Source organism: Sebastes fasciatus, chromosome 10 (genome assembly GCF_043250625.1).
Source record: "Sebastes fasciatus isolate fSebFas1 chromosome 10, fSebFas1.pri, whole genome shotgun sequence".
Taxonomy (NCBI): domain Eukaryota; kingdom Metazoa; phylum Chordata; class Actinopteri; order Perciformes; family Sebastidae; genus Sebastes; species Sebastes fasciatus.
In genome coordinates this window covers 30,008,248-30,019,523 of record NC_133804.1, presented here as the reverse complement: position 1 = coordinate 30,019,523, position 11,276 = coordinate 30,008,248, and the positions used below count along the sequence as shown (strand labels likewise).

Here is an 11,276-nt window from a genome sequence, read left to right as displayed (position 1 = left end):
TAAAATTAAAAAACAAAATTCCCCTTCATGAATTTAATACATACATTGTATAAATGCCTCTAAGTCTGCTGTAAAGGGGCATCTAACACATAGTAATGTTGTGATTTGGACAAACCTGATGTGAATGTCAAAGCACCCTTCAATAATACACACACCGATATTTCTTTCCTTCTTTTGAAATCATTTCACAGCAGCCATGTGGACATGTCACAGCAGCCATGTGGACATGTCACAGCAGCCATGTGGACATGTCACAGCCGGGCAAACAGGTGTAATTAATACAATTAATTATGGTCTCATTCTGTCAAATGTCAAATGTCAAAATATCTGCTGTTAAAAGGGCCTATTGCAGTAATGATGCAGATGTTATTCACTCGTCAGTAATGCCCCCATGCTGAAAGGAGACACCTTGACATTACCACTGTGGCCATCCAATTTCCAACAGGCCTTTTTCATTGAGAACATTTTGACATGTCACAGTAGGAACGATCATGTGCGTAAATAATAAAATGAATGATGGCTGAATAACATGTTTCTGTTTCAGGGTTCTGGCTCACTGAGTCACTTGCAAAGAATGGTTGTCAAGTCAAAATGTCTGTGGTGAAGAAGGCCTATTGCAGTTAAGTTGCAGACATTAGTAATATACTAATGCTAAATTGAGACACTGAAATTATAACCGTAAAAAAATTGTTCAATCACCACAGTAATTAGTCTGAGGAAAAACTTAATTTGAATCAGGATCAATTCATCAATGACAAACTCATGCTCATCTCAACAGAAGATGTAGAAGTTACTCAATATGCGACTATAATTGAGTGTTCGGAAACTTTGATTATGTCATTTAAAACTGACTTTAGTGACTTCTTTGCATGACAGCAGCTTGTTTGGGGTCCGGTCATTAAATCCCGTCTACAGGCGGCCAACACAAGTACAAGGCATAAAAACTGACATGATTTTTTAATGAGAAATACACGAAACTGAAAAAATTGTACAAATTGAAATAAAATAAAAAATTGCATTATTCTTATAATTTCTGGTACTTTTTTACATAGACTTTTCCATTATTAACCATTATCTGTTTACTTCAGAGCAGAATCCCTCCTTTTGATAATCCATAATTACACGACTGAAGTCAAGATTATTTTCCGGATCGTTGCCTCACTGGTCGAGGTGGGATTTGGTTCATCGGTTTGGTGGTCCGTTTGTGCCTTGAAAAGTCTCCACTCCTAACAGCCTACACGGGACTGGACACATTCATCTGCCAATCTACAGAGCCGGGCCTCCCCACATGATGAGGGCCTATTCTTCACACACACACTACTATGAACAAGCACGATCAGTAATATGAATTGGTGCCCTGTCCTGGTTGTGTATCTGAAAAGAGAGGGAAAGTTTTATTACAAACATGAAATCTGTTCATCATTACACAGAGATGGAAACGACGACGACGACACATCATTTATGTCTGAAAGTTTCGGACTCACTTGAAAGTTGCTGTTGCAGCTGTCGGACCAGAGCTGCAGTCTGCTGCTGCTGTTGAGTCTGCTGCATCCCTTGTCGTGGAAACTGAAACAGAGATACACACATTGTTGTTAGAGCAATTTATGATGTTTTATCCAATTATTTACTACTTGCATAAACGTTACATTACTATCAATCATTTTGCAAAAATGCATAACAAGTTTTTAGAGTGATTCCTGATATTTTAGGCGGCCAATGATGCACGCTATGAGAAATCACATGCAGTCTTCACCAAAGCTCTAATGGAGCATTTATGGAGGCAACAATAATAACAACAAAGGCTACCAAAAAGCATCTCATTCATAAACTATATATCATTATTTTGTTTTTTAAAAGTAGCTGTTGCATTTTTGTCAGAATGTCTTAAATGCACCACCAGGAAGCCTCCAAAATGATCCCAAAATGTAATTTTGGTAAAAATAAAAACTGTGCATATCTGGATGTTGATTTTTATAAAGTACGAAAATAAATGGAAACTGGAGGCTCCCTGGACACGAGAAACTAAAGCTAAAGAAACAACACAGAAAGGTACACAGTGATTTACTGTATATATGTGTTGTTAATTGGCTATAAAAATGCTAAACTACTAGCTTCTATTTGAATACAAATGTGGCAATATTGTATCGATACACAGACAGTAAAGTATCAATCTTTTAAAATATAAACTATTAACCTCTTAACAATTAACAATCTGACGCTATTCTGTCTTTCAGAGGTTGTAGCTGAAGATGCTCTTGTCATAATAAACTAGAAAACCTAAGGATTGATTGGTTCCAACTATGTCATGTTAGCTCGTCGGGAAGAATGCTAAATAACACTCCAAAGTTGTGCTAAATTTTGGTGAGGGAAAACTTATTAACATTTCTACAACAACACTGACAGATACAACTTTCTGTGACAAATAACACTACAAACAGAGAGTGAAAACATGTCTCCTTACTTACACCATCATTCGTCACACAACCTGGACTAATGACGATCCCTGTCAGCTGGGTTGGACCTACCATGGGTTGCTGGGGGGGCAGTGTCTGCATGCCCAGGCCCTGGTTCTGTTGCTGGCCTGGCGGTGGCCCCGCTGACACCTGTTGTTGCTGCTGCTGTTGCTGCTGCTGTTGTTGCTGCTGCTGCTGCTGCTGTGGAACCTGCTGTTGAGGAGGAACCTGCTGGGGCTGCACCTGCTGTTGTTGCTGTTGCTGTTGCTGTTGTTGTTGCTGCTGTTGTTGCTGCTGCTGCTGTTGTTGTTGCTGCTGTTGTTGTTGTTGTTGAACTTGTTGGGCCTGCTGCTGCTGTTGTGAAAATGTAGGAAAGAAATAATGGTTGATGTTTGAGGTACTGACTTTCTTTTTGTACCCTTCTAGTAAAGCAAAAAATGAATTTCTATTGGGAAACACTGGAAAGCTTCAGGGGGACAAATTTAAAAAGTAGTGCACACAAACAGCCTCGTTTTCACTTTGCAAGTTACTCGTGAAAATGAATAAACTGAGCCAGAACATGACTTAAGACCTGAATACACTAATGATGATGGAGTGACGTACTCTGAGTGCTTGTTGTCTGAGGTACTGCTGCTGCTGCTGTGCTGCCTGTTGCTGCTGCTGTTGCTGCTGCTGTTGTTCTGCCAGCATCGGATTGGGCCTCAAGCCTGGATGGACGCCCTGGCCTCCCATGTGACTGAGACCGTGCATGATGGGATTCTGCTGGAGGGGCTGGTGGGCAAACCTTTAGGTTTACAGGACAGGATAGTTAGCTATGTAGCTGACATAAAGTCAAGGATTATAACTTTGTAACGTGAACACAGCAACAGTTATGAGAATATCAAGCAGCCTTCCTTGAAAACACAACACTGACCTCTGTGTGTTCTGCATATTGTGTGCGTAGCCGGGAGCCTGCTGGTGAACGTAACCACTGGGCCTTTGCTGCATTTGCCGAAGAGGATCCACCACAGCCGGGTTGGCTCCAGGATGGGCACCCTGGAAGTTCTGGTTCCCGTAGGAGGACGGAACTATACCACCACCTTGGGACGGATGCTGCTGCATCCCCATGTGTGATGCGTACGTGGTATAGCCCTGAGATATGTTCTGAACAAACAGAGACAACGTTGATAATTAAAACCAAGGAAGAGAAGGAGACCATTATTGATTTATTCATAGCGTCTAAGTCAGGATTATTAATGTAGTGAACCCAAACAAGACCAGGTAAGTGCACATGAGTGTGAGTATGTATACAACTGTAAAGGTGTTTGTGGATGAACACAGAAATGATCCGAAAATGGTGAACAGAATCCTGTTAATCCTTTTTAAAATTCTTCAGCATTAAGACCTTTACACACCGGGGGGGGGGGGGGGGGGGCGTCTGTGAATATTATGTGTCTGGGGCTTTTATTGTGAAAGTGAAGAACGGAAGGAGTGGATCTTGTCTGCGCTGACTTTGTCAAGGTTGAAAGGACTAATAAAGTTTGCTGTCCTGGTTCATGGAGCCTCCATGTTGTTGTTTCATAAACATAGGTGCAATTCAACCCGGTTCCACCAACGTGATTGGTTGATGCCTTTATTTATGGTGCAAAAGCTCAGAAAATCAACCCTGTTCCGAAAGAAATTGCCTTTTCACCACGCAAGTTTGGCGTTCTGTGTAAAAATACTCTGTACTCCGAAAGTATGTGTGAATTAACCGCACAAAAACAAGCCGCCTGTGTGTAACAGCCTTTAGTGTGTATAAATAAAAGGTGTCAGTCGGTATATACGTTCTGAGAATAGAGGTGTCTGATGACAAAATGCATTTCTTTAGAAAAGAAATAGAAATAGACTTACTTGAGATGCCTGCATTGAAGTATACGGTTGGTTGGGTGTTATTTGTCTAATCTGCTGCCCGATCATGCTCTGATTCTGAAGAGAGGGAAACAGGAAGTCAGCAAAGATTCAATGTCTTGTACCAGGAGTAAAAGAGGATTCTTAGCACTTAAAACCATCTCCACATTCTCATCTTAGACTTAAAAACTAAACAAAACTGAGAATCAACCATCTTAATTCTGATCCATCTGACTTGCTACTGCCTCTGGTCAACTCTACCTGACTATAAGGAGTAACTTGACCTGTCAGTGCGGACTGACTCACCAGTCTGACCTGTAACTGCTGTCGGAGTATCTGGCCCTGTGGCATGGTCGGCTGAGGCTTATAACCCATCGGGTATTGCTTGTCCAGTCCCATCATGCCCGGCATGCTTCCCTGCATACCGGGCATCATGCCTGGGTAGCCGGGCCGAGTGGGCATCATCTTCATCTGTGGGTTGCGGGCAGGTCTGTATGGAGGTTCTAAACCTGGACCTCCTGTGGAGAAAACACGTGACGTCGTTAACTACAATCCCAGATGTTTTGTTTCAACCAAAGAAAAGCTCTCGATGAGCCTGTGTGTCATAATGCTACCGATAACGATGGACCGACCTGGAGGTAGAGGCTGGTTCTGTGCGTACATGCCCATGTTCGGCTGGCTGTACGGCAGCCGGCCATACGGGTGGTTCTGCATCAGCTCAGGTGGCATACTAGTCCCGTAGGCCACGCCGCCTGGTGCACGGTTCACATAGTCCTAGAGAGAAGAAGGGGAAAGTAGATTTTAGTTGACGACCAGGAAATCCAATTGCACACTATGTAATAATAATGAAATGGGAACCTATTGACATATGATGTGGGACTGCTCAGATGTGAAATACTTCTGGTCCAGAGTTGCACATCTGATGTAACCGGAACGTGTATTCCTAGTTTACCTAATGTTTTACCTAATGATGATTCAGTAAATGATGCTACAAAATCTATGTTGGAAAATAAAAGTGTTATCACAAAAAATGTATATCCAGGAAACAAATATCTAAAGAATTCCTGTCATAAATCATAAATTATAGACGTAACTGACCTCTGTCTTGGCAGACGGAGTTTTCTTCTTCTTGTTGGATTTCTTCTTGTTTGTGTCGGAGGGCACGGCGGGCACGCTCTTCTCCGGCTTCACGGCCTCCATCATCTTCTTCTCCGGTTCCTGGGAGACGGGCGTCAGCGGCTCCTCCTCTTCGGGGGGCAGGGGCAGCGGCTCCAGGTAATAGCTGCGTGGTTTGGGCTTCAGGTGGGTGTGGTAGAGCAGGAAACGCTGCTGCTCCTCAAACTTGGTGACCTTGCGGTCCACCCGCACCGTACCGAACCAGCCCCAGGAGAGAGGGGCGGAGTGTTTGAGGCCCTCGAAGACGTCCCAGGGAGAAATCTTCTGTTTGGTAGATACTTGAAGGCCCTGATGGCACAGAGACACGGCACTCTTAACTTTAACTCAAGATCAGCATGTGCAGATAATGTTGATGAAAAGTTGTTAATGAAAAAATCCAATAACAGCAAACATTATGATGAAAAAACTATGATACTGCAGACTGTATATGGTCTGTATGTCATATTGTTCGTCTATATTATTTTTCTCCCACTCAATTACATCATACAACTAAATATCTTTTATCTATCTATCTCTAATCTTTTTCAGGTTGATGTCAAGTTATATCACGTGTGAGAGAAACCACGTACCTCCTTCTCAAATCCAGCGATCTTGTTGCCCTTTGTGTCTATCAGTGAGCCTTGAGGTTCACAGGTTATGACGTCCCGAGTTTGCTTGGGCAGCGGCAAAAGCTGGCGAACCTTTTCCAAACTTTCTGACTGCCGATCCCCGAGCTCTTTCTGTGGAAAAAAAAAAGGGTACATTATGAAAATGTGAATGAAAAAGCCTCTCTTGACAAAGACCAAGTGAATTATTCAAAATCTTTGCTTGCATGCAGAGTAATCAGCTAATCAAGACGGATGTAGTCAAAATAAACCCCAACTATGTGTGAAAGCCTTTCGCACACTCAGTGACGGTGCTATCGCTTCATCTTGTTACCCTGAGACTGTTGTGCTCTGTCACATTTTCAGTCTGAACACATTCTTTAGGTGCCCTTTTTCTTATTTCAAAAGAAAAGAATAATAAAAACGGTCCTCGACTTTAAAGCACAACAAAACCAAGTTGACAACCATTCTATGAATACAGGGAAAATACCACATCACATCTTCAGACTTAAAAAGGTGTGCTGTTCTTACCCTGAGCTTCTTGACCAGGTTCATATAGGCTCTCTTATTCTCCTCCATGCTGCCCTGAGAGATACTGGACATGTCAGCGGCCAGCGTGCCGTTAATCAGCACGCTCAACATGTCCAACACGGTTGTGAAGAGTTCACTGTTGGAGGGAAGCAAACAGAAGAGCCAGGCAGATCAAGACACTGATAATTGTACTGGCAACAGAATTTTTGTGCTTAGAAAATATACCTGAAATTAGAAGAGTAGTGTGTGGAACGGGTTTTTGTTTCTTTACTCACTTGTTGGACTGCATGTCCACTGTGCCGCTGCTGATGATGTCAAGGAGTAGTACCGCCCACTCAGTGGTCTGCTGGGTGCTGCGCTGCACCGTGTCAAACATGCCACCCACCTGGTTTGGAGAAGAAAAAATACCGTTATGCACTTTTTCTTTACACACGTGTTGGATTAGTTTGACCCGGTTAGACTCGAGCCCAGCACGGCAGGGATTTGTATCTCCATTACAACAGGGCTGCACGCTTGAGGGTTTGTGTGTGTGTAACCACGGCTGTGACGAGTGAAAGTAGCGGCTGTAAAACGGTGGATAAACGGATTTAATTTCCTATATTTATCACAATAAAAGTCCCCAGTTATTTTGTTATTTTAAACTTTTATTTTGAAGCCGCAAAATCAGGAAATGTGGGGTTTTCATCAGCAGTAACTTTATACGACTCAATACAGCTGAAAGCGATACAATAAAATAAAGCAGATATCTGAAAGTACAAACAGCGACGCAGGAGAGAAACTGAACTTCAAACCACAGAGATTCCGGTTAGAAGCCACGAAAGTACTGAGAGCTGAACTGAGAGCTACACAGAGACTTTTAAAAACGTCTCTCTGGTCTCCTGCACAGACATGAGTTGAGCCTCGCAAAACAGGCTTGTTTAAGGAAAAGAAGCGGGGTCGTGACGGGTTGGCTGCTATCGGCTAACCGTCACCACAACCCGCTTGGAGGCAGGTCGAGCATACTTTAGTCTGACTCCAGAGATGGCTCATCTCAGGTGAGGCTCGGTACAACTTGGCGCACTAAAACTGGTAACGGAAACACAAATCAGCACAGCAAGATTTGTCTCGGCACAGCCAAAAGTTCCAATGGAAAATCCCCATTAGTCTCCTCATAATATGTTTAATCAAACCCAATGTTGGATGTAAAATAGAGAAGTAATGAAGTGAAGTGTTATTTTGGATGATGAGCTTGATGAAACGAGGCCCATTTCTGGTCTTATTGGCAACGTAGTGCTGGTTCTCTGTGATAAAAATCAAGCTGTACCCACAAGAGCACTAAACTAATTATAGATGGACTTTATGAAGCCAGGGATGCTGTGCTGTAAAGCCGGTTGTGGTGATTACAAGAAGTTACTTACGAGATTCAGTCGTAGTTTCAGAGCTTCGTGCATCATTTGCTTCGCCTTGCAGTCGTCCTGGTACTGGTCTTCTCTCCAGTTGGTGACGATCTGCTGCACCTGGCTGTAGAGGGAGGTGAGAAGGCCTTCCCTCTGTTCATCCTGCCCCTTCAAGCAGGTCAGCACCAAAGACAAGAATGGCTGCTGGCTCAGCAGAGACATACTGAGGAGGAGGAAAAAATTAAATTTAATAAAGAAGAAATCCTGTTCAGATGGCTAACTCATTTTGTTTTTGTAGCTTCTATAGCCCGTGAGAGTGGCACTAAATGGAAATACAGTTTGTCAGACGCTAGAAAAGGATTTTCACCTTGTAGAATTACCAGATTAAATCGAATTGATTCCAGTATTGAAGAAATATGCCACACTTACCTTTTCTGTTTCTGCCTGTCCCTCTCCTTGCGTGAAGAAGAGCCCAGGTGCTGTCCTTTCTCCAGCTCCTCTCCTGCTGCTTTCAGTACATGACCCTGAACCGAGGTGGGCAGCTTGGCTATCAGCGGAGCCACCAGCCACACACCTGACCGCTCTGATGAGCTGCAGCACACAGTGCAAACAAACAAACGTTAGATTTGTACATCACTAAGTACAAACCAAAAAATAAAGGATAATACATTTTGAAATTTGAAATTTCATGGAACAAAAAAAAAACTAAAAATGTTTTTTTTATATCATTCTGTAGCTTCCCAGTGGTGTTACTTATGTATATATATATATTTTTATATTGTGTAAGAATAATAATTCAAAATTCAACTCAAAGAAAACTGTGAGAGAAAACCCCCTCAGAGGAGACAGAAAGATACACACCTTAAAATGGGCTTCATCTTGCTGGCGGTGCTGTTGTTGTTGGATGCTGAGCCGCCTTGTGCCGCTGCTCCGTTCCCTGAGGGGTTACTGTTCATCTCAGCTGATTTCTGAAACACCTCTATGGTGGCCTTGGCGATGTTCTCCAAGAGCGAGTAGAGCTCCTATAGGAAAACAAATGAGGGGTATTAAGATTCATTTCACAAAGACAACACATTCAAATCTGATGCACTAAAAAACAGCAGCTTACATTGTTTGCGCTCTGTTTGATCATCAGCTGCAGCTCCAGGGACGACTGCCTCATCGTCCATTGGTCCATGTTCTATGAAAGAGATCAAAAAAAAAAAAATACAGTTAATCATGTTTCTTGTCAAAAGCTGGTTATGAGTAAAGCACACTTCATGGCACTGGTGAGACATTTCCTCAATCCATGATTCAGCCAGGAGAGGGCAGCAAAACCTCACAGCTCTGATTCAAGAAAGACAACTTAATAGCAAATTATGGAAGTTATTATTATTTTTGAAGAGAATAATCTAAGAAGGTCAAGGCCTGCCCATGTGTTGGATGTACTGCTTAAACTAAATAATCTTCGCTGGCACAAACAAAGAAAACGGAAGAACATTTTTAAAGTTTGTTGTGTATTCTCGACCTGTAGGATGCGTTTGATGCGGTTCCTCTGAGGGTTGTCGCCGTCATCGCTGTCCAGCTGGCGATGTGGATAGCAGATAAGCTGCAGGAGACGTTGGGCCTGAATGTTTACCAGAACCGGGTCCTGGAGGGCACTGCTGTCCTCAGACAGAGACTTCAGGCAGCGCTCTCCAACCCACTCCTGCAAGACAGAACAAGAGGGGGAAGAGGAGAAAAGTGGGAAATGTGACAGAAGTCAACAACTTCAGTGATCCTCAAGCTGAAGTACCAGTATCATAAAGTCAAGGTTGACTAAAGCTGGGTGGTGGGTGGTGAAAACAAGGCAAGGGACGTTTCTCAGGGATAGATCTGCACGTGTCAGAGCCTCGCTGGGTCTCTTGAGGTCTCTGAGCATAACCAGCCCTCTGAGCTGCTGCCAGCTCTCTCTCTCTCTCTCTCTGGCCTTCATATCTATGTGGCATAAGTGACATCTGGTGCAGAAAATGATCTCATTCACGCTTGGTATGCGTCTCTGGCTCGCAGCATTTACAAGTAGCTCAGAAAAGCAGGATCGCTTGTGTGAGCAAAAATAGAAAGTTCATTGTTTATGGGCGTTTCCAGTGAAAGCTTTCACACAGAAAGGCTGATAATACTGAACATGAAAAGAAAGCGTGCATGCATAGCTCCGTTTGTTTTCATCAATTAGTCATCTCAGTACCTTATTTTCATATTTTTGTGGTTGTTGATTTCATTGCTTTTATATCATTTCAACTCATATCCTCACCTGCTGGCAGATCGTCTTCAGAACATACTTTGCATATACATCCAAGCTGGCCGTTTCTATGGAGACATTGCGCCCTTCAGATATGTCGTCGAGGCCGGCGGGGTGCGACAGTCCTGAGCCTCTTAGCTCAGCATCACCTAAAACAACATGGAGAGACCAGTGAAACCAACCAGTTAACTCTTTCAGAGATCCAGTAGTTTTACAGTATGTTAATTTACATCAATCCCATGTATGAGGCAGCTGAGACTAAGGCTGCATTCACACCAAATCAGGCGTTGCGGCATTCATTTGAATGTGGGTAGTGCATTTAGGCTGCGGCGGCGGGGACTGCTTGCCTTGCACGGCAGCTGGATTCTTGCAATGTCACGAGTTCACACGATAATCACGGGATCAAATATCACACGAAAATCCATCTTGTCAGGCTTCAAGTAATGTGTTTGTGTCCTGCCAGCCAGATCACGGACCAATCAGCATCCTGTGAGGACTAATGGCAGCTACGGGCGTGGCGTGAAAGACGACTGTTCGTTCTAATCTACTATGGGGGCTCCTGAAGAGGTTAGCGTAGATGCAATAGCATCATCATAATAATTTTATGTATATAGCACCTCTCAAAACAAGGTGACAAAGTGCTTATATCATTATATCAAATAAAGAAGAGCAAAGAACAGCACTGAAGGCTTTTCTCGATGGAAAACGTGTTTTGAAACAGAATCAACTTTTGGAGAAACGCATCCCGACGTCACCCTGCGGTGGCCGATCACGTAACCGGCAATCAGACCAGAAGACGCCCACGGGAAGTAGAGCAGCATGAATGAACCAAAACACAACGCAGTGTAACATTATGTTTCATTTGTAGTCAATCAATTTGGTCGTTTTGATCGGCATCACACCGTGGTTAGTTATTGAAAGTAAATATGTTTTTTTTAATCTGTCGATGTGGACAGACAATCACTCGTAGGACTCAGCATACTAGCAGCATGGCGTCACACACAAATGGACCGATTAAGTGACACCACCG

At 43.2% G+C, this 11,276-nt stretch overlaps 1 protein-coding gene across 9 annotated transcripts in view; it reads right to left on the bottom strand.

Moving 5' to 3' along the window:
* Window positions 1-942: 942 nt before the first annotated feature.
* The window catches only part of med12 (mediator complex subunit 12), a 29,552-nt gene continuing 19,218 nt past the window's right edge, over window positions 943-11,276 (bottom strand). For 2 of the 9 annotated variants that reach the window (XM_074649319.1, XM_074649322.1), the window contains exons 26-43: window positions 10,259-10,395; window positions 9,497-9,676; window positions 9,098-9,169; window positions 8,851-9,011; window positions 8,419-8,580; window positions 8,011-8,212; window positions 6,889-6,998; window positions 6,614-6,749; window positions 6,068-6,217; window positions 5,421-5,786; window positions 4,955-5,096; window positions 4,629-4,840; window positions 4,326-4,400; window positions 3,367-3,596; window positions 3,057-3,237; window positions 2,466-2,807; window positions 1,485-1,566; window positions 943-1,374 (exon numbers count right to left, since the gene is read on the bottom strand). In XM_074649319.1, the coding sequence (XP_074505420.1) occupies window positions 1,337-1,374; window positions 1,485-1,566; window positions 2,466-2,807; window positions 3,057-3,237; window positions 3,367-3,596; window positions 4,326-4,400; window positions 4,629-4,840; window positions 4,955-5,096; window positions 5,421-5,786; window positions 6,068-6,217; window positions 6,614-6,749; window positions 6,889-6,998; window positions 8,011-8,212; window positions 8,419-8,580; window positions 8,851-9,011; window positions 9,098-9,169; window positions 9,497-9,676; window positions 10,259-10,395 (2,978 nt within the window). In that variant the 3' untranslated portion in view covers window positions 943-1,336. The remainder of the gene's footprint in view (window positions 1,375-1,484; window positions 1,567-2,465; window positions 2,808-3,056; window positions 3,238-3,366; window positions 3,597-4,325; window positions 4,401-4,628; window positions 4,841-4,954; window positions 5,097-5,420; window positions 5,787-6,067; window positions 6,218-6,613; window positions 6,750-6,888; window positions 6,999-8,010; window positions 8,213-8,418; window positions 8,581-8,850; window positions 9,012-9,097; window positions 9,170-9,496; window positions 9,677-10,258; window positions 10,396-11,276) is intronic. The other 7 variants (XM_074649326.1, XM_074649327.1, XM_074649323.1 and 4 more) reach the window with 7 other exon arrangements.